Raw genomic sequence first — 23,221 nt, 5'->3', positions numbered from 1 at the left:
TTGATTCTCATCAGCCAGATGCACACTGAGGTTAAACTGGGACAGAAAACTCTGGAAACATATTGATCCCCATTGTTTTTCAGTCCAACGCAATGCATGTATGATTCAGCAGAATCTTTGTTTGATTCAGCTCTGGCTCGCTCTTTTATGCTGTTTTAGTGGAATCAATAAACAAAATGCAACTTTATGCACAACAATGCATGAAAGTGAGCATGTGCAAATTGAAGCGCTTGTGTTTTGGACCTGTTGAAGTATTGAATGATATTTCTGTGCTATTTAACGTTACCTCAAAAAGGTCAGACATACAAATCAAAATCAGATTCATAAAACAAGCTGACAGAGATAATACTGTGTAATGTTGAACATGTTGATGTTCTGGCATCCGTTGGGCTCAAACCGGCGAAATGTCTGAAATAATCAAAGATAAATGCTATTAAAGGCAGATGTTTGTCTGGTTTTATGATGTGAAAGTCCTCCCTGCAGTTGAATCAGTGCAGCAGCTGCTGAATAATAAATAAAGCCTTCATGTGATTTAGATGATCGTTGACTAGAACGACGGTCCGAATCTGAAGAGTGAAAGCAAACGTCATTGTTTCTCACACCGCTATGATTAATGAACTCGTTTATCATCGTGTCTGATGGCGGGGCACTGATACGGACTTAACTTCACTATCTGTCTGCTCTGATCTGATACAGGAGACGAATGAAGGTGAACAAAAACACTAAAAGCATTCAACAGAATGAAAAAACTTCTAAACTGATAAAACGTCTGATTAAAATAAATAAATAAATAAAAATAAATCATGTTATATGTTTGTAAATTATATTTAGATACGCACATTTTTTTGTTATGAAGTTCTGAACTTCACTTAAGTATAAAATTTATAACACTTTATTTTAAGGTGTCCTTGTTACACGTTACATGATACTTACTATCATAATAACAAAAATTATGCATAATTACATGCAAGTAACCCTAAACCAAACCCTAATCCTAACCCTAACTACATAGTAAGTATATGTAGTTAATTAATATTACTCATTACTTAAATGTATAATTACACTGTAACAAGGACACCTTAAAATAAAGTGTAACCTGTGAGACACGTGCGTATTGCTGGCCAGTGCGTGCTTTCTCCAGCCGGTTAAATCTACGAATACTTTTATACGAAATTGATGTAAACAGTGAGTTATGTTTTCAGAACAGGACGAAACATCTGATATTTTGAAATAGAAATGTGCATTAGTGTGAATGCAGCTAATTGAAGCTGCCACTGTCTATGATGTCACCAGAAATAATCAAATGGCAATAATGCAGTGGAAAAAAGAAAAACACTTAATTTAAATAGGTCATTATTTTAAAGAGTAGCCTGCTTATATAATTTAAGAAAAAAAGGAAATTTTGCACAAAATAAATTTTATATGAAATTTATGTAAAAAATATAGCAATGTGCAGTAATATTGAAAATTGAGAATGTGATTCATTGTGATATTGAGTTGAATTGAATCGTTGACATGATAATTGTAATTGAATTGAATCGTGAAACCAGTGAAGATTCACACCCTTATTTTTAAGATGGTACTGACACACAGAGACTCCAACTACAAACAAAAAGCATAGAAACTGCAATTTTGATTAAAATGTAAAGTTTTAAAGATGTATTTGCACTATTTGCACAGCAGAAGAATTAATTGGGAAAAATGTAGATCAAGAATCGTTTTGGAATCGGATCATGAAATGCCTAAAGATTCCCATCCCACCCCTAATATATTATATATATATAAAATAATAACTTCTGTCGTTTCAGATTTATCCACAGTTATTCGAATGCTAGAAAACAGCTGATTTTCCAAGTAAACCCGCCAAATAACGTTTACAGGTAGTTACGTTATGATACGTAATATTCAGAGCTTGGGGAGATGCCCCGGTCTACGTCTCTGCATCAACTGAATGATTCCCCGTGTGTCTTCAACATTGTCTATGACCAGATATGTTTTTAGTGGACTTTCAAAATTTGCTTTTCTTGAGAAAGCATGAAAATATACAGTTATGATGTTTTTTTTGTTTTTGTTTCATGTGATTTGCATCAAACACAATGTAGTTCTCGGCAATCGAGATCTGGCAGCAACAGCGCATTTTTCCACTTGGGCGAGCGCTTCGCGGACAGCTTATCTCACGCATGATATCAGCCGCATACCAACAAAACACTGAGAACGCGCTACAATCCTGAGAGTCACAGCCACAGAGCGGAGGCGCCACAGCTGCGGAGAATCCGCTTAGCTTCCGTCACTTACGTAGATCATTTTACGTACTTATTCCCAACGCTTTATTAAGCTTTAAGTCACATCTCAAATGATAAGGTATATATATATATATATATATATATGTGTGTGTGTATATATATATTACACAAGAAGTTATTTTCAACAGTTCACCTTTCCCCTTAAGAGCACCTAGCAGATCACCTTCAAGAACATTCCCCTGCGTCATAAGCAAAGGCAGATGTGAGAGGAGCGTGTCTGTATTATTACTCACACATCTCCTCGTGTGATTCCCGGCTCTGTCAGTACTGATGATGTTTCTGGTAATAACAGCTCGTGATGCAGCACCACAGGTTACGAGCAGAACACGAATACTTCAGTCTATCGAGAGCGCCAGCGCATCCTAATGAAGGGACGGAGATCAGCCTGGAGAGCTGCTTCAGCTGATAGAAGAGAGACGCTCCTCTCCTCATTCATCACGAGAGGCTTTACTCCAGCAGAAACCCTGACTGATGGAGCTCATCATTACTATTACAGGCACGAGGTGATGCGGGTACGAGAAAAAAAATAAAAATATGCACAACTGCAATTAACTACAACAAAACAATCAGGAACACTGCGTCATCGTCTAATCATGAGGCTCAAAACATGTATGACTTCTGATTCAAAACCAGCGATATTGGAGAATGACCAAGCTACTCTTTTCTATCAATATGAATCTCATTCACACTTCTGCATATTCAGATCTGATGCATTCGTGACATGCTACTGATATCACACCTGCTTATGACTCTGCAAATTAAGCTCTATTGTGAATAAAATATTGGCTCATATGATTTGAAAGTCTTTTAGTTTTCATTTTATTCAAATTTTTTTCATTTCCGGAATTCGGGTTGTAAAATGTAAATACATTGATAATGTAATAAATGATAATAAGTTAATTCATTTCAACAATCCAAAACTGTTACTGTGATCCCTAAAATTAAAATAAATCAAAAATAATAACATACAAATAAATAAAAATTAAAAGAATTAAAAATGTAATGCAATTATAATAAGATTTAATAAACATTTATTTACTTCTGTCAGGACCGCTACTGTCAAGGATGATTGACAATTAGCATAGAGCTTGGATTGGCGGTATGGTTCTGTTCTGGGCAAGAGCTCCCTGCGCATACATGCAGCCTAATGGACGAGAGCAGGGAGAGCAGCGATAACCTCCTTAGGGTAAACAGAACAGAACCAACATAAATGCATTGCAGATATCATTTATGCTCAATAATTTAATGTAAACATTTTAGAAATTATTCTGATTCAAAAGGGGAATCAGAAAGCCGAATCCTGACTGACGAGAGGAGGAGCTGGGGATGGAGGAGGGTAATTAGTTATTGAGCAACACAAAAGCTGCTGATAATATTGAAGGACCTTATATATGCGTGCGGTGATGGATGTCGCATCTCTATAGGTAGATGTGGATCAGCTGACGTGAGTTTGACTAACGTGACCTGCCAGAACTAACGCTACGCTTGATTTCTGTTCATTTTCAACAGTCCAAAACTGTTACTGTAATTACACACATGATTTCAGACCAACATGATATCTACTGCTTTCATTCAACAGCCTTGCAAAGAAAATGTAATAATTTCTAAAAGAATCTAAAGGAATCACAACACAAATAGCTCCACCCACTGACACTGCTGTTGCCTGGATACCAACAGTCCAGGTATGGCACTGTTACGGGTTCAAAAGGTCAATCAGACGATACTGTTATAATACATGGTAAAGTTTTAAAAGAGGAGCCGATAACGGGACTGAACGCACAGGACTCTCCAGGGTGACAAAGAATTTATGAACGAGAAGGTCAAAGTGTGCAGCTGACCCCTGAAGGTCAAAGGTCATGGGGAAGACTTCACATTGAAAAGAGAACTGATGCTCCACAAACTCTAACCCAGACACTTCACTTCATCACCCTCTGAGGCGCTCGGCTGACATGGGAACTTTTACACAATAACACCAGATAAAAAACATGAAAACAGAGGAATCTGCTGACAAAGCTGCAAAATCAGCCCAAAACGTGTGGGATTCAGGGACTGGACAAGATCGTGCCTGATTTACATTTCTATGTATAATTCTTTTTTTAATAAATACATTTAATAATAAATTAAATAAATTAAAATTAAACATTTAAAATGAATACATTTAAATAAACTATTTAAAATAAATCAAAATTATAATAATAAAAATGTATACATTTAAATAAAAATTCTAAATTGAAAAATCAAATTTAAACAAAATAAACATTTTAAATAAATAAATAAAAAATAAATAAAACAAACACACATTTAAAATGAATACATTTAAATAAAAAAAACAAATGAACTAAAACACCTAATTACTCCAAAATTAAACTTAAACCTTTTACATAAATACATACATACACTCATTATTTAAATTGCCATTTGGTTGCAATTCACTAATTACCCCAACACAACAAGAGGACCAGGCTGATGTGAGCTTAATGTTAACATTAACATTAACATTAGTCTGAATGTTAATGTCTGTTTTCTTGTTCTTGTTCTCACCTCTCACTCTGCTGAAGTGTATTAAAGGGTGTCTGTGTGTTACAAGGCAGGACACAAGATAAACGCCTCGCTGAAGGAGGAACGTGAAAACATGCGATTAGGATCACAGTAAGGATGAGAAGAGCCTTCACCCTCACATGAGCAGAGACGCTGAATTCAATCAGAGACATAATGCATCCCAAACCGGCCAAAGACATTTCAAACTTAAATTTAGACTTAAAAACCTGATGCATGAAAATATTTTAACTATAAAAGTCAGTCTACTCAGAATGTACAGGTAGCTATACTTTACCATACTGGGAAAAATCTAAATCTGATAAAACCTCCCTTTGTGGATATATATAAATATTTAAATATATATATAAATTTTTTATTTTTTTATTTTTTTAGAAGAAGAGTTTGCATTAGGTTAAGAAGACAAGCATGCGATGCAATGCAATGCAAAAATACGCAGTGCAATAAAATACAAAAAACAAAAACAAACAAAAAAAAAACAGCCTAAAAAAAAAAAAACCTTTATATAAAAACAGAAGAGTTATTTTTATATTAAGTAAATCATGTTTTGTTTTTGTTTTTTGATTAAGTAGGGTTTGCATCAGGTTAGGAAGTAATATGTAATGCATGCAATGCAATAAAATAAAATGCAATGCAACAAAATAATACAATACAAAAGAAAACAAATTGCCCTCTACATATAACGAGTTTGACACCGCTGGGTTTACATTAATTTATGGTCATTATAATTTGAAGTCTATGATACTTCCTCATTTCAATGTGTGTATTCATTCCTGTACCATCACTACCAGCTGTGCTCTGCACTCCCAAGAGCCTGTGAATACTGAGGGGACGGGAGCCTCAAAACACACACACGTCTGGATCATGATAGGACTAATGCCTCGAAGACACGTGTAAAGAATAGAGTCTCCACACACACACACACGCTGCAGATGTTCATACCTCAACACAGTGTAAAGAAACAAGACATTAACACACACACACACACACACACACACACGTCTGCTGTGCTGCTTTCTTTCCCTGATATGTATTCATCCTCTCAAAATATTCTTCCTCCATAAAGAAGCTCGTATGAAGTGAAATTCCCACATTCCTTCTGTTAGGGTGACAAAATCCACTCCAGATTTCCCAGATTCCCTCCAAACCGCATGTTATTAAAGGGACAGTTTCTCCTTAAATGACTCTTCTGTCATCATTTACACTCGCTCATGTCATTCCAAACCCACATGATCTTTCATTTTGTTCAAAACAGAAGGTTTTAGTTAGTTCAGAAGGTTAGCAGTATATCCACACTGCTCTTTTCACTTCAATTAACACAGATAGTGACCAGATACGTTCCAAAACAAGAAAAAAACTGCATAAAACAACCATAAAAGTGATCTGTATCAATCATTGAACAGCTACATGGGTTGTTATATGACTTTAAAAAATAAATATCTAAATCAAGTAAATCCTGCTTTTTAAGTTAGGTTTGCAGTAGGTTAGGAAGAATGCAATGCAATGCAACGCGCCCTCTACATAAAATAACACACTTGAATTGCAACATATGAGAGTGATGCAGAGAGTAAAATGAGAAAGTTGGTGTATGACAGTGCATGAAGATGTTTGCTTTAGCCAGGTCTGTATTCATAAGCATGAACATGGATAGAAACTCATACATACACAAACATGAACATGCACGCATATGCATATAGACTGAACCAAACACACATTCCCTGTAGAACATTTGAACTCACTTGACTGGATCTGTATGAACATGACTGATATAAATGTATATATATAAACACACACACATGCATATGCATTTATGTGTGTGTGTATGCATGTATGTATATATAAATAACTAAAACTTCTATTTTAAGTATTATGTATATTAAGTATTATAAAAAATACTTTATATAACATTTTTATATAAACGTTTTAGATATTATATTTATATATCTCAAATATATATATATATATATATATATATATATAAAGTAAACAAATATCTACTTTTTTCAAAATATTTTTTATTATATTTTTTATTTTTATATTACATTTTTGATATTTATGTTATTTAGAGCAGATTTAGTGCAGGAAAAGCATAAAGTGCTCATTACAAATGTGTACAGAAAGTTGGTTAATAAATGTTCATTGTGCGCAGAGCTGCATTTTTTTAAAAAGAAGCTGAAATATAAGAGACTTTTCATTTGTGTCGCATGTTTTGATTACTACACCATTCCCAGACTTACACTTGTGTTATTACAGAGTTTGTGGTTTTTACCATTTATATTCCATTTTACAATAATTCCAATATGTGTAAAATAAAGAATGAGTCAGTCTGTCCGACGGCACAGTGACAACACACACACACACACACACACACACACACTCTCTCTCTCACACACTCACATGTTTGTTTTTGTGAAAAGTGGGGACTCTCCATAGGCGTGATGGTTTTTATACTGTACTTACTGTATGTGCTATTGTCCTACACCAACCCTACACCTAAACCTACCCCTTACAGGAGACTGTCTGCTATTTCAGATTTTCAATACACTCCATTCTGAGTGATTTATAAGCGTCCTGAAAAGTCACCTTCTCCTTGTAATACCCGTCATACCCTTGTCATTATACACATTTATGTCCTGATTTGTCACAAAAACGTGCGCACACACACTCTCTCTCTCACACACACTCTCTCTCTCACACACACACACACACACACACACTCTCTCTCTCTCACACACACTCTCACTCTCTCTCTCTCTCACACACACTCTCTCACTCTCTCTCCAACACACACACACTTCACGTGGCGGGAAACACATTCCTTCCATTCCAGAGAGAAAAATATGCACGGAGATCTGGCGCATTAACTGGAAGAAGAGAAGATGAACATTTTAATAGCACTTTCCCAGTTACCTCACTGAATCTCAGCCCTCGGAGAAAAAAACGCCACGATTATGTCATGATTTATGAATTTCCACTCCAGCGCTGCGGCCCACAGACACAAGAGGCAGAGAAATGAATTCAATAATTCCAGCCGGGATCTGATGTCTGGAATGCTGATCATGTGGACGGGAAGCGGCTGACAGACACACAGGTGCCTCCTGGTAGAAATGACAGCAGCAGCGCGACAGACTCACAGCTGAGCTTCTGTAACACTAACTAAAACAAACAAAGACGCCACGTGAAGCTACAAACAGTTCAACTGCTAAAAACACCTTGTGACCCGTCCAGTGCGTCTTTATATACACACTACCACTCAACAGCCTGGGCTCTGAAAGCTCACCAAAGCTGCAATTATTTGATCAAAAATACAGTAAAATGTGAAATATTATTAGAATTCAAAACAGCTGTTTTCTATGTGAATATCTATTAAACTGTAATTTATTTCTGTGATGCGCAGCTGAATTTTCAGCATCATTACTCCAGTCTTCAGAGTCACATGATCCTTCTGAAATCATAATATGCTGATTTGCTGCATTTCTGATTATCATGAACGTTGAAAACAGTTGCTGCACAATATTTTTGTGGAAACCGTGAAACATTTTATTTTTCAGGATTCATTGATGAATAGAATAGAAGCCTGTTTCCACCACAGAATAAAATAAAGGCAATTGTGGCTTTTTAATCTAACAATTCTCACTTTTTATGAATTTCTATTTCACAATACTGACTTTTTTTCTTTGAATTGAGTTCATATCTTGCATTTCTGACTTTTTTTCCTCATAATTATAAATGTATAACTCACGATTCAGATTTTTTTCTCAGAATTATAAATTTTTATCTTGCAGTTCTGACTTCTCTCACATTTTGACTTTCTCACTTTTGCGAGTTGACATCCTGCAATTCTGTCGCAATTACCTTTTTTCTTTTTTGTCTTCCTTCGGCAGAAACAAGCTTCCACAGAAAAAGTTCAAAAGAGCAGCATTTATTTGAAACCCAAATCTCATGTGACATTATAAATGCATTTACTTTTTGTCACTTTTGATCACTTTCTGAATAGAATTATGCGATGCTGAACTCTAATGATCGCCCAGCGTTGAAGTACTCTAAGTGCTCGTCTGTCCATCTGAGGACCGTAATGATTCGCAGCATGCAGCTTTTGAGTCTGAACAATGAGACGGAGGCCGTAATGTGGAAACCGTGCGTGTGTGTGATGTGGAAAGGGCCTTTTTATTGATGCTCAGAGACGTGCACGCATTAAAAAGTCGAAAAGCTGCCAATTATCAGCACACAAACAATCAAGACGAGCCTGATGCGATGCCTCGGGCGTGAAAGGTGTTATTAGTCCCAATGATTTCTGGTGAAAGGTCTAAACAAACGGACCTTTATTTGGCCGCAGGGCTCGCTGGGAGTTAGTGAGATGGATTTCTCCAAGAAAACAATCAGTAAACACATCACACATGTGCTTCGGCTGTGTGTTCGATAACAGCGGATTGTTTCTGGAGACCTGGAATATCCTGCGCCGAGAGACTTGGACATGTGCTGCCAATTACAGCACCGTCGAGGGTCCCGATGCAATGAAGCTGCTATTGTCGTCTGTTATTGCGCCTGCATTGAAGACGCCTGATTCAAGCATCATGTTAAAGAGAAAACAAAACTGCGGGTTCAAGCAGAGAGAATGTTAGCATTAACTCCTGATGAACCTCCTGAAACCTTTAATTTCCTGACAGAGCAAAACTCACAGCAAAAAGAGCATCCAAAGTATGGACTTCTGACTTAAAGAGAAATGGATCTGATGATAAAGTACAATGCAAAAATGAATTTTACTTGTTTTTTTTCATTTAAAAATCCTTAAATCAACAAATGTACTCAAGAAGAAACACTTTAATACCAGTGTATTTTGTCTTACTGCACTTGTAAATTTTGTTCATACTTAAAATAAAAGAACAGATATGCACTTAAAATACAGAATACTGTACTTAAAAGTGCAGTAAGACAAAATACACTTACATTAAATGATGCAATCTATGAAAATCTCATGCAGTGCAATTTATCTTGCTTTGAGAATGTTTTTGCTGAAAAATCAGATAATATATTCTTAAGATCAATGCAGTTGTTGTTTAAAACATTTATTTTTGGTAACAAACAAATTTGAAATTAAATATAAATATTAGATTTAAAACGAGTGTAAAACAATTGAAAATTAGAAATACTGTATGTTTGAAATACTAAAATTATATATATATATATATATATATAAATAACACACACACATATACATGTATATACACACTAAAATGTACTTATCTATCTCCAAGTATAGAAAAGTAAAAAAAATTTTTTAAAATGACAGAAGCACATAAAATTTCTAAAACTGGAAACTTAAAATAAACACTAAAGATATAAAAACAAAAGCCAATTCAAAACGAATAAATAAAATATTTACTCTACAAGACAGAATAGTTTTTCCCAGTGTAATAAGCATTAAATAGATACTGTAAAAGAGTCAATCAAACTTTCCGGTATCGCATGAATCACATTAATTCAATACACCCAACATCTTTTTCTTGTTTGTTTGTTTTTTTTCACTGAGCTTGTTGCAGTACATTCTGGTATTGGTTTCTCTGCAATGGATACATGATGTCAAAATGAAATATCTTAGATGGCATTTTACATTTGATGCAAGCGTTAATAAGGTCATGTTGAAATGCTGTCAGCTGATCAGTAATTTCGAGTGGGATCTTCGGTGCTGAAGCTGAAGCATGTGCGGGCCGCTCTCTTTAAATCAACGGGCCCGAGCCCTCTGAACACCAGCCAAACAGCAGCAAATCACCATCATATGTCAGCTGTTTGGACCCTCGCTCTTTCCGTAGGGGAGCCTGAATGTGTGTGTGTGTGTGTGTGTCTGAGAGTTCCTAATGACTTTAGCAGACTCCAGAGCACCTCCACTCCCATTTTCCAGCCACAAATACAAACGTGACGCAAACAGACAGCCAGAAACCATTGAGAGAGAGACACAGCTACAGCGCACAATCAGCGCTCTGTGACCGAGTAATGGCTCACACACACACACACACACGCAGCATGCATGCATGCACGCACACATCCACGCACGCACGCACACACACACACCATGAACACACACACACAGCATGCACGCACGCACACACACTTCATCTCCTCTGTTTTCTGTCGTGCTTTCATTAATTCACAGGCTGTTTTCTGTGGACTTTCTTCAGTGACTCTGCATGATGCCCATAAATATTAAATCATACTTCAGGATTTCTTTCCAAACAAAACAGACAGAGCAAATCATTTCCATTCAGACTTCTAGATGTACAAGCCAAGCAAATTCAGTGCTTACACTATTTTCAGCAACTTTCAAATTCAATGATGGAATATTTACTCTAGTTTCCACCAAATAATAATAATAAAAAACAAAGCAATTTATAATATAATTTATTTGTAATTATATTTCTTGTAATAATTAAAATAATATATATAAATAATTTAATGTTTTTGAAAGAAATCTCTTCTGCTCACCAAGGCTGCATTTATTTGATTAAAAATACAGTAAAATCTGTAAAATTGGGAAATATTACAATTTAAAACGTGTGAATGAATATCTGTTAAACTGTAATTTATTTCTGTGATGCGCAGCTGTATTTTCAGCATCATTACTCCAGTCTTCAGTGTCACATGATCATCAGAAATCATTCTAATATGCTGATTTGCTCCTCAACAAACATTTCTGATTATTATCAATGTTGAAAACAGTTGTGCAGCACAATATTTTTGTGAAAACTGTGATACATTTTATTTCTCAGGATTCACAGATGAATATAAAGTTCAAAAGAGCAGCATTCATTCTGCTCAGTTTAATGCATCCTAGCTCAATAATCAAGTATTAATAAAATTTTTTAAAAAATCATAATGTCTCCAAAGTTTTGAACACAAACAGTTCTCTGCCATCCTCCCATCATTCTCTGACTTCACACATTATATTCAATAATAAAGATCAACAAACGAGAGCTTCCAGCAATCAATAGCGATTAAAGCGAGCAGTGTGTGTTGATCTGTGTGAAGAACAACGGCTGTGTGTGAGAAGTTAATTAAATTTGTAATTAGCACTGACAGGAAGAGCAGAGTCCAATCGACTGATTCTGAGAAACACACTCGTCAATTAAAAAGCCATTTTCATCTTCACTCATCTGTCTCACATTTTACAGGGTCTCGTGTGCGGAAACAACAACAACAACAAAATATTTCTAGTAAGAGTTCATCAGATAATTAATCATTTATTATTATTATTACTGTTGTTAATTTCAATTAAATTATTAGAATATAATAAAATGTAATAAAATATTTTTTATCATTACATTTTTATAATATATTAAATTAATACCATCCTTTATTATATTTATTATTATTATTATTATTATTATTTCTAAAAAGATGATGATGAAAGGAGGAAGAAAGATTATGTAAAAAAATGTTTTAATTATTATTACGTACAGTCTCTCTCTTAAAAAGGTGAAATGTGTCATTTTAAAATTCTCTCCGACTCCAGTTTAATATGCAGGTAACCACAGGTAAACACTGGCAGGTTGACTTCATGAAGTATTTTTTGACATGAAACCGCTTACAAACCACATCAGCATCATGATGGAGAGTTTTGCACATTTTCTACAAAAAGAGGTAAAAATCAACACTTTTGCAATTCATTCGGTGTTGTTAGTGGCACAGAAATCACACACAAGTCAGAAAGAGTCTGACAGCAGATTAAACGTGAAAAGCACCTGCACTGATTGAGAGATTAATGTTCAGATGTGAGATCCACACTGGTTTATATACAAATACACATAATGAGCCCCTGAGAGAAACTAATGCGTAAAATAAAAAAGAAATAAGATGTAGATAATGTAAGATGATGTAAGGTGACTGCAGACGTGACAGACGCAGAAACGCTGCAGAAAGGAGCGAAGGGGCAAATCCATCAGACAGAGGCTTCACCCTCATCAATGGGACGTCCCGAATAATCCAGCATAAAATATTACACAGCAGCTGCGATCTATCATCACAATCACAGCCCACACCAGCTGCACGCCTGAATATGTGCCATAAAACCATTACATTCACAACTTCTAAAGATGCAAATCATATCAATTCATTTTCTTCTATCACTATCACAAATGAACTTAAGGAATATTTCAAATAAAATCAGTTTACTTTTTACTTAAAATGTGTATATTATCAAGTTAATAATAAAATAAAAATTATAAATTTGTAAATTAAATTACAAATTGTTATTTAAATAGTGCCTTTCTACCTCAAGGTTGTTTTACAAAATATATAAAAAAAAAAAAAAGGAACAGTTAATGGAGTTGAATCTGACACATCGTTGTTTTAATATTATTTATAATATTAACATTAATATTTTTTATTAATATTAGTATTATTTATATACTGTTATAGCATCTATTATGAATAGCTTTTATTTTAATTGTAATTTAGCAACTCTTATTTTTTTCTATTTAGCTTTCATTTATTAAGTTTTTTTTTTTTTTTTACTTCAGCCATGAGTATTTTAGTTAAACTAAAAATAAAAAATATACTTTTAGTAAAATAAATTAAAATATATCATATTTCCATTTAGTTTAACTTGATGCACTAAAATGCACAAAAACTGAAGTATTAAAAACTATACATACATGAACTTTTTTAATAATATGTATATATAATTTGACAAAAATAATTAGTACTCGCAGTGAAATTACTCGCTTAGTAATCAGATACAAGTGTTTCAGTGAACATCAGATGTACATCAGAAGCCAAATATGTTTGATTTAGTCCTAAAAATATCATCAGCCAATAGATTTCTAGGATTCAATGTTTTTATGATCTTCTAGTGCTTACAGCGCTTTTAAAATCTCATCTATGAGGGTTTCCAAAGCTTCCATTAAATTTCCATGCCTTTTCCAGAACTGAGCATATACATTTATATCACTGCTACAGAAATTTCTTGTAATTTATTTATGGAGATTAACCATGACTTTTAAAATCCAAAAAATAACTCTTTTTAAATGCACGCTCAGGTTTTGGCACTTCAGCTCTTTACACACATGCAACAAGATTGAATGCATGTCAGCTATCAGTGCAAAGCAAAACCGAGCTGGTTCACAGCTTTAATCTGGCTCGGCACATGTGCTCTCAGACGGACGGCTCTAATTGTTCTAGTCAATGAGTTTGGCTGCCGTCCCTCCACACGCACACGTTTTCCGTCAGGATCTTTTTGTGCGGCGGTCTCTCCTAAATTCCCGCCGTCTGGATCGGCTCCATCCCTCCCTCTCGTGACGTCGCTACCTTTCCTCTCTCTGTATTCTCTTCTTTCTGCAAATATTTTTCCACACCGCCATCCAAACCATGAGGGCCTTTCTTTAGGCACTGATTTACATTTCCTCCACTTTTACTGGAATATTTCATTGGGTTTTTCGGCTTCGCCTCACTATATGATTTGGCTTCAGCGTCGGATGCAAGCTGAAACCAGAATCAGTCTGACTAGAGCAATACGCACAGAACAAAACGGCCTTTCAATTGAAATAAATAGTGCAAAGGATCCATGACATGACAAGTGCTTTCAGATAATCCATCAGACACGTGTAATACAGACAGAAGTGATATGAACTGAAATTATTAGGCTCATGTGTGTCAAAGCTGTCTGAAAGTTTGCACTGTAATCAAACAAACCGCACAAGAACTGAAGCTGATGTCAGTGGTCCAGAATGGGATGCGGTTGCCATGGAAACAGTGTGATGCTGGATGGACGGGCGGAGATGAAGCGGTCAAAATGTGATCACAACATCAGATGATCAACAGCGGCCAGAAAACTAAACAAAAAAAACACTGCCAAATGCAAACAAACATATTCAGAAACATCTGAATACCTTTGCATATTGACAAATGAATGAATATTAAACCCATAACCTCATGAAGCCAGACCCAACTACCTTTTTTGACCAAAAACTGTGAAGTGATTGACAAAGCAACCAATGACAGTTTGATTGTATTTATGTGGCATTTAGGGGCGGGTTCTGAAAAGGTTGATATGGTAATATTTGTTTTGATTGTATTTGAGCTTATTGCCATATGAACTTTAAGTGCAATTATATGGCAGATACAGAAAATAATCAAAACATTTGATAAAATTCGGCTCATAATTCTGCACAGCATGAATACACAATTTCAAAGAAGTATTCAAAGTTTGTCTTGATTAAAAGGTGTCGTCTCACGATGTCATGAAGAACAGAAGTAAAGACAGATCTTTTCATCCATATTACAAAATATATCCAAGTGTAATGGATTATTGAAAATAAAAAGGAAAGGAGAAAATGTTCTAAATGAATTTTGATTAAGCATTACCAAGTCAAAAAAAAATTACAACAAATGATGCATATGCATGCATATAGATCTTCACAATAAGATCTGTAACAAACATTTAGAAAACAGATTTTCATTTCATGACGGCTTTAAAAAAGAAATACTGCAGACCAATAACAGTTTTACAGTCAAGAGAGTGCAAAAATATTGAGATTTCTATGGTTTGATATCACAATAACAGAAAAAGTGAAAAACGCCTGTCGATATTCAAATCAGAATTTGATTTGATTTCAGAAACATGTGTTTTAGTTCCTCTCACTGCACAGCATGCAGTATTTAGAACAGAATTAGAAAGATAAATGCAAGTATAAAACAGACACAAATTCTAGTGTCATAAACAATTTTTACTATAAATATTAAGCCTAAACTAATTTATTTAAAGCAACGCGTGTTGAAAATGCTCTATTCAAATAATCTTAGGCTCATGTAAACTCGCTCACTCAACAACAACTCCATATATAAATATTAGTGCTGTCAAACGATTAATCGTGATTAAATCACTTCCAAAATAAAAGTTTGTTTACATACATACATATACATGTGTGTGTGTGTGTGTGTGTGTGTTTGTGTACTGCTTATTTATTATGTATATATATATATATATATATATATATATATATATATATATATATATATATATATATATATATATAATACACACATGCATGTATATATTTTGAAAATATTTACATGTATATACATTTATTTATATTTTATATTATATAAATAAATTTAACATAGCATATTTTTCTTAAATATATACATGCATGTGTTTGTATGTATACATACATAATAAATATACACAGTACACACACACACATGTAAACAAAAACTTTTATTTTGTATGTGATTAATCACGATTAATCGTTTGACCGCACTAATAAATATAACTATTTATATAGTTATATTCTAGAAAATGTGGAAAATGTTCAAAACAAAGCATAATATAGAAGTATATGCTTAAAGGGACAGTTCACCCAAAAACTTTTGGCAAAGACTGAGCTTCTTGTCCTCCCTGCCACTCCGACTCTACAGCATGACTTCACGATCCAGTTAGGTTCATCAACAATAACCCCATCAACTTCGGTCAGAAATCTTGGTGTAATCTTTGATGATCAGCTGACCTTCAAAGACCACATTACAAAAACTGCTCGATCTTGCAGGTTTGCACTACACAACATCAGAAAGATCAGGCCCTTTCTGACAGAGCATGCTGCACAACTTCTTGTCCAGGCCCTTGTCATTTCTAGGCTGGACTACTGCAGTGCTCTTCTGGCTGGACTTCCGTCTAATACAGTCAAACCTCTACAAATGATTCAGAATGCAGCGGCACGACTGGTCTTCAACGAGCCCAAAAGAGCCCATGTTACACCTCTCTTTATCTCCCTGCACTGGCTACCAATCACGGCTCGCATCAAGTTCAAGACACTGATGCTTGCATATAGAACAACCACTGGCTCAGCACCCGCCTACATGCACTCACTATTAACAAATCTACATCCTCCAGAAATCTGAGATCTGCTAGTGAGCGACGCCTCGTGATACCATCACAGAGAGGCTCAAAATCACTCTCCAGAACATTCTCGTTCACCATTCCTGGCTGGTGGAATGATCTTCCCACCTCTATCCGGAGTGCTGGATCCCTGTCAATCTTCAAGCAACAACTGAAAACTCATCTCTTTCGACAGCACTTGACTTCATCCTAAACTTCATTTAGTCATCATTTACTCACCCTCAAGTTTCAAACCAGTATGAATTTCTTCGGATATAATTTCTTAAGTTATTATGAAGAATGTTTGTAACCAAGCAGCTGACGGTAGCCATTGACTTCTATAGTATTTTTTTAACCTACCATGGAAGTCAATGGCTGCCAGCAACTGGTCTGGGCTGCGTTTCCCAAAAGTACTGTAATGAAACCAATGGAGCTACGATCAACTTAGCCTTACGATGCTTTTGGGAAACGCTCTTTTACGCTCCACACAAGACAGAAGCTCAAACAGCTGAGGATGAGCAAATGATGACACAATTGTCATTTTTAGGTGATCTGTCCCTTTAAGGGTCTCAAACAACTAAATCTCTCTCTCAGAGACGCGTCACACATCAGACGGTCATTTGTACACAAAACATCCTGTGATCATTTCAATTACAAATCGCTCTCCGTCAGCAGCGCTTATCTAAAGCAACAAAGAGACAAGAGACAGAAGAGAAGGATTAGTGTTCGCTTTCCACACGGGAAAAACAAATCTGAGACGGGACGAGGGTACTGTATTGACTGAACGCAGAGGGAAAAAACAGCGGCTCGGGACAATGTGATCCATTGAGAGCGGCTCTTGCTGCACAAACCTGCATTGATTGGCCAGCCGCCCCTCTGAGCTTTACATAAGAGCGACACTGACGCCCGGGACCGTCCTGACCCACAAACACAATTATACACGCCCCTCAGAACCGGCACAGAGTCCGTCAGCCATTACACTGATAAAAATGATTTTGCGGTGAAGTAAATACTACAGAAAAACAAATGTAATTTGTGACCCTGGACCATAAAACCAGTCATAAGGGTCATATTTTTTAAAACTGATATTTGAATAAATCAGCATTCCATTGATGTATGGTTTGTTAGGATCGGACAATATTTGGCTGAGATACAACTATTTGAAAATCTGGAATCTGAGGGTGCAAAAAAATCTAAATATTGAGAAATTTGCCTTTAAAGTTGTTCAAATGAAGTTCTTAGCAATGCATATTTCTAATCAAAAATGAAGTTTTGATATATTTACGGTAGGAAATGTACAAAATATCTTCATGGAACATGATCTCTACTTAATATCCGAATGATTTTTGGCATAAAAGAAAAATCGATAATTTTGACCCATACAATGTATTGTTGGCTATTGCTACAAATACAGCTCTACCTAATTTAGTTCAGTAATTGCATCCAAAATAAAAGTCTTTGTTTACATAATATATGCGTGTATACTGTTTATATTTATTATGTGTATATAAATACAAACACGTGCATGTATATATTTAAGAAAAATATGTTATGTTTATATATTTAAAATATTTGTATATAATATAAGAATATAAATATAAATATATAAATGTATATACACATGTAAATATTTTCAAACAAATCCAACTATGTGTGTGTATTTATATATACATAAAGATACACAGTACACACACATTATGTAAACAAAAACAATTATTTTGATTACTCATCAAACTCTAACTGGCCACGTTCAATTTACCTACTTCCTTTGACAATTTTACATAACTTAGTTAAGTAGATTTTACTTAATTTTTCTTTTGCAAGTTTTTGCACGCATATTTTTTTTTAAGTAAAATTTAAATATGGAATTAAGTAATTTTTTTTTTTTTCAGTGTAGGCTTTCACAGCGCACTGCAGATCTTAATGCATGAGGAAACCTTTGGATCAAACGCCTCAAACAAACACTAGAGGGATTTCCCAGAATCCTTCTAATGAAATCAAGGAGACTCTTGACATTTGTGCTGCTTGTATGAATAGAGGCTGAAGTTGATTAGCGTCTGATTATGGAGTAATTGTGGAAATCTAACGAGGAAGCATCTCAATGGAGGAAACGTGCTGCCATCTACAGGACACTCAGAGACGACACAAGAATACAGATATAGATAAAACACAAAACTGCCAAACAAATCATTATTGAACATGAGGTGATTTAAAACACTAGTGAAGGAGGAACATGCTTGATGAACACTTCACATCATGCTTCTCCTTTACTGCTTCAATGCATAAATAAAATAAAATATAATAAATGATAATAAAAAAAAGGGAGCATATATTTAGAATAAAATGCAATTTAGTAATGGTTTCTTTTCATTTAAATAAATAAATATGCATGCGAGTTATGTGTGAGTTAGTAGTGAGTTAGAATAAAATAAATGTAATATTTTGTTTTATTGTTTTTAAAATAAAATAAAACTTAAATTAGAAAATATAAAATACTGTTTTATTTTAAATAAGTCAATAATTATTAGAAAATAAATAATAGAACATGCAGAATAAAAGAGCATATATTTAGAATAAAATAAACTGAAGTATTTTGTTACATATTAAACAATTATTAATGAATAAATATTATTAAATAAAATATATTTATATAAAAATATTTAAAATAAAAAAAGATGAGATTAAAGAAAATTTGCAATAAAAAAATCTCTTAAAACAAACTTCCTACTAACTTTCACATAAAACTCTGAATATGTAAAATGATTGGATGTCATGAACCTCACAACCCTACAGCAACTATTTCTTCCTCTGCAGTCACAGTATCAAGCCAGTAAACACTACTGTAAACCAGCAATCAGATTGAAGCAGTTAGTTTTAAAAAGCTCTTGCCGTTGTGTGTACTATATGCATCAGACAGACTGAACTGACACAGAACGACACGATCTATCAGAGCGCCCTCTACCTGTCTGTAGGTGCAGATGATGATCTCCCGCAGGTGATAGTGCAGCGGCGTCATGGTCTCGCTGACCGAGTCTAACGCCAGATCAACCTCCCGCTTCATCCGGTGACCGTCAGGGAGCAACCGCACCAACTTCATCACCACCTACAACACAGTGTAAATACATATACACATCTGATTAATACAGCAAACAACTGCTGTTCCACGAGTGCTGATGCTGGTTTGATGTGGACGAAAAGCATTTTGTCTAAGCTTCATAAACCAAGTACAAAAATAAGTGGAATTTAACCTGATGCTTGAGCAGAAATTAAATAATGAAACTATAATAAAAAATATATCATAATGCAGTAATAAAATATTACATATAAATATTCATACAATATTTATAAATACAAATATTAATTATAATTAAAATAGCTAATATTAAATATTTAATTATTTAAATTATAAATATTTAATTGTACCAAGTACAAAAAAAATGGAATATGACAAGACACTTGAGTCAGTTAAAAACTTAAAACATGAGCAGAAATTTGAAAATAATGATAAAATCATAATATAAATGATTAGAATAACAATATTATACTAAAATTAAGTTAATAAATAAAATATTATATATTTTTAAAATCACAATAAAATAATTTATGATATTTAATTAATTATGAATATACACACACACACACATATATACACACATATATATATACATATATATATATATATATATATAAAATAAATAATACATATAAAATTGTATCACAAACCAAGTACAAAACAAAATTTAACTTAACATGATGCTTAAGTCAGCTTAATTAAAACATGAGCATAAATTAAATAATAATAATAATAATAATAATAATAAAAGTACAATAAAATGATTATAAAATATTATAATACAAAAATAACTTACTTGAATATTGTATCATAAATATTTTATTATTAATTAAATATTGAAATTACAAATTATATTTACATTACAAGTAATTAATTTATTATTAATAATAATAATTATTATTAATTATTAATAATAATAGTAATAATGTGTTATTATTATAATTATTAAAGCATATTTAATACTAACATAAATATAAACATTTTCGAGTTTGATCTGCCCTACATCTCCCAGCATCCATAACCTGTACAGGGACACAGAAGACTAATTTGAGTGTGTTTTTAGGGCAGATGATCCCTCAGGTCACTGGTGCCCTGAATCCATCCTGAGGTCATTATTGAATGCGTGTGTATCTGAGCTTGATTTAGCAGAGTAACGTGTGTGAAATTACCCCGAGGAACAGAAATCACTGCAGCTACTGACACACAGAGCGAAAGATCACACGACCGGGTCAGAACCGTCCGCATCGGGACGAAACACATGCGTCATTCACTGATTGTGGGTCAGAAACCAGGCGTTTTTTTACGTATGCATGCCATCAATGTTTCTGGATATCACAACTCTGAGCTCACGGCCTGAATTCAACTAATTATGTGTTGTGTTCCTAATAAAGATACAGGACAAGAGGGCTTACAGCAGTTATTCACAAAGATAGCACAGTGAGTCGTCTCGTACCACTGATGCTATAAACCAGGTTTCATGTTACATAAACCCTGAGGAATCAGAAAAACCATAAACCACAGCTGGCAGAGCAAAAACAGACAGACTTCTGGGAATGACAGAATAGGGCTTGCTTTTGGTTTGAGACGCTCTCCAAAATCTGAACTGCACAGACAAGAAACCGCTGAAGATCTTAATGGTGACGTGTAGGAAAGAGAAAACGCATACAAGAGCCAAATCACGGATGAAATGTGTAACATTAATATTGAGACGCTAAATTCAGATGCTTGAAAACCACCAGGAGAAATGAGATAAACACCTGAAGGATCTGAACGGCTTTAATAATCAATTAAATGCCACATTACTAATGCACTAATGCTAAATATAACCCCTTAAAGCAATTTATGAACTGAAATATTTTTCATATACTCATTTATAAAAAATAAAAAAGTTCATTTATAGTATTGTATAAGGTGTACACTACCAGTCAAATGTTTTGAATAGTGAGATTTTTAATGTTTTTTAAAGAAGTCTCTTCTACTCACCAAGCCTGCATTTATTTGATCCAAAGTACAGCAAAAACAGTAAAATTGTGAAATGTTTTTACTATTTAAAATAATTGTTTTCTATGTGAATATCTGTTCAAATGTAATTTATTCCTGTGATCAAAGCTGAATTTTCAGCATCATTACTCCAGTCTTCAGCGTCACACGATCCTTCAGAAATCATTCCAATATTCTGATTTGCTGCTCAAAACACATTTATTATTATTATTATTATTATTATTATTATTGTTGAAAACAGCCGAGTAGAATTTTTTCAGGTTTCTTTGTTGAACAGAAAGTTCAGAAAAACAGCATTTATCTGAAATGGAAATCTTTTGTAACATTATAAATGTTTATCATCACTTCTGATCAATTTAATGCATCCTTGCTAAATAAAAGTACTAATTTCTATCATTTCTTTAACAAAAATAAATAAATTATTATTATTATTATTATTATTATTATTATTATTATATACACAGCTCGACTTCAGAGACAGAAGAAATATTAAAAATCTTCCTGTTCAAAACCTTTTGACTTGTAGTGTGTATTGTATAAATTGCATGTCTTGTTTATAAATTAAACCTTTTTTTTTTTTTTTTTTTTTAAACAATATTTTCCGTATTTGTCATCCAACAAAACATGAAAAAAAAATGTAGGTTAGATTAAAAAGAAAGGTCATAATGTAGAAGTGCATCACCTCAAACTCGCCCTTTGTGTATTTGGCGTCAGGAACGCTTACGATTTCATCCTCACAAGACTCTGGAAAACCCTGTCAAACAAAAACATCCAAAATATAGAGAATTACTACAATGTACCACCATTTACTTAAATATTCAAGCATCCACCTTTTAAGACATTTATCATCATTTCGGTAAAAATACAGCGAGGTTCAAAAGTCTGAGACCACTAGAGAGAATTATATTCAGTGATAATATTAAATTAAATAATTAAATGCTTACTTTGTTACATATTTGTTAGAAATTGTGCAACAAAAAAAATATTATCAGCATCACACTTGATATATAGATAATGTATACTATATTTAGAAATACTTTTATGGTGCTTTTTTGTCCCTTTGGAGATTAGTAATCATTGGTCTTCTAAATGTCTTTGTGTTCAACAAACAAATTAAAATCAAAAATAATATAATTAAAAAATAGCAAATATATTACCTGTACCTCTACATCTTGTTAATATCATCTTTAGTTATTTTTTAATCGTTAAATCAATAAATCACAATAGGTTAAAAAAACTTTAAAATAAATAAAATAATTGCATCTCAATTTTGCATATATATATATATATTTTAAAATGACCCTTTTTATCAGGCTCTTGTTTAGGTTCAGTAATTTTACTCTAATTGCTAGGTCCTTATCTATGCAATTAAAGTGAAATAACTGAACAAAAATATAGGAGCCTGATAAAAATGCTTACTTT

At 33.8% G+C, this 23,221-nt stretch overlaps 1 protein-coding gene across 4 annotated transcripts in view; it reads right to left on the bottom strand.

Annotated features, from left to right (window-relative positions):
• Window positions 1-23,221, bottom strand: part of pald1a (phosphatase domain containing paladin 1a) — a 76,425-nt gene that overhangs the window by 8,676 nt on the left and 44,528 nt on the right. For all 4 annotated transcript variants that reach the window (XM_058793945.1, XM_058793947.1, XM_058793946.1 and 1 more), the window contains exons 17-18: window positions 22,482-22,553; window positions 19,688-19,828 (exon numbers count right to left, since the gene is read on the bottom strand). In XM_058793945.1, the coding sequence (XP_058649928.1) occupies window positions 19,688-19,828; window positions 22,482-22,553 (213 nt within the window). The remainder of the gene's footprint in view (window positions 1-19,687; window positions 19,829-22,481; window positions 22,554-23,221) is intronic.

The sequence above is a fragment of the Onychostoma macrolepis genome, chromosome 12 (assembly GCF_012432095.1).
Source record: "Onychostoma macrolepis isolate SWU-2019 chromosome 12, ASM1243209v1, whole genome shotgun sequence".
NCBI classification, from domain to species: Eukaryota; Metazoa; Chordata; class Actinopteri; order Cypriniformes; family Cyprinidae; genus Onychostoma; species Onychostoma macrolepis.
Note: the sequence above shows the minus strand (reverse complement) of the source record. Positions and strands in the feature narration are given on the sequence as shown.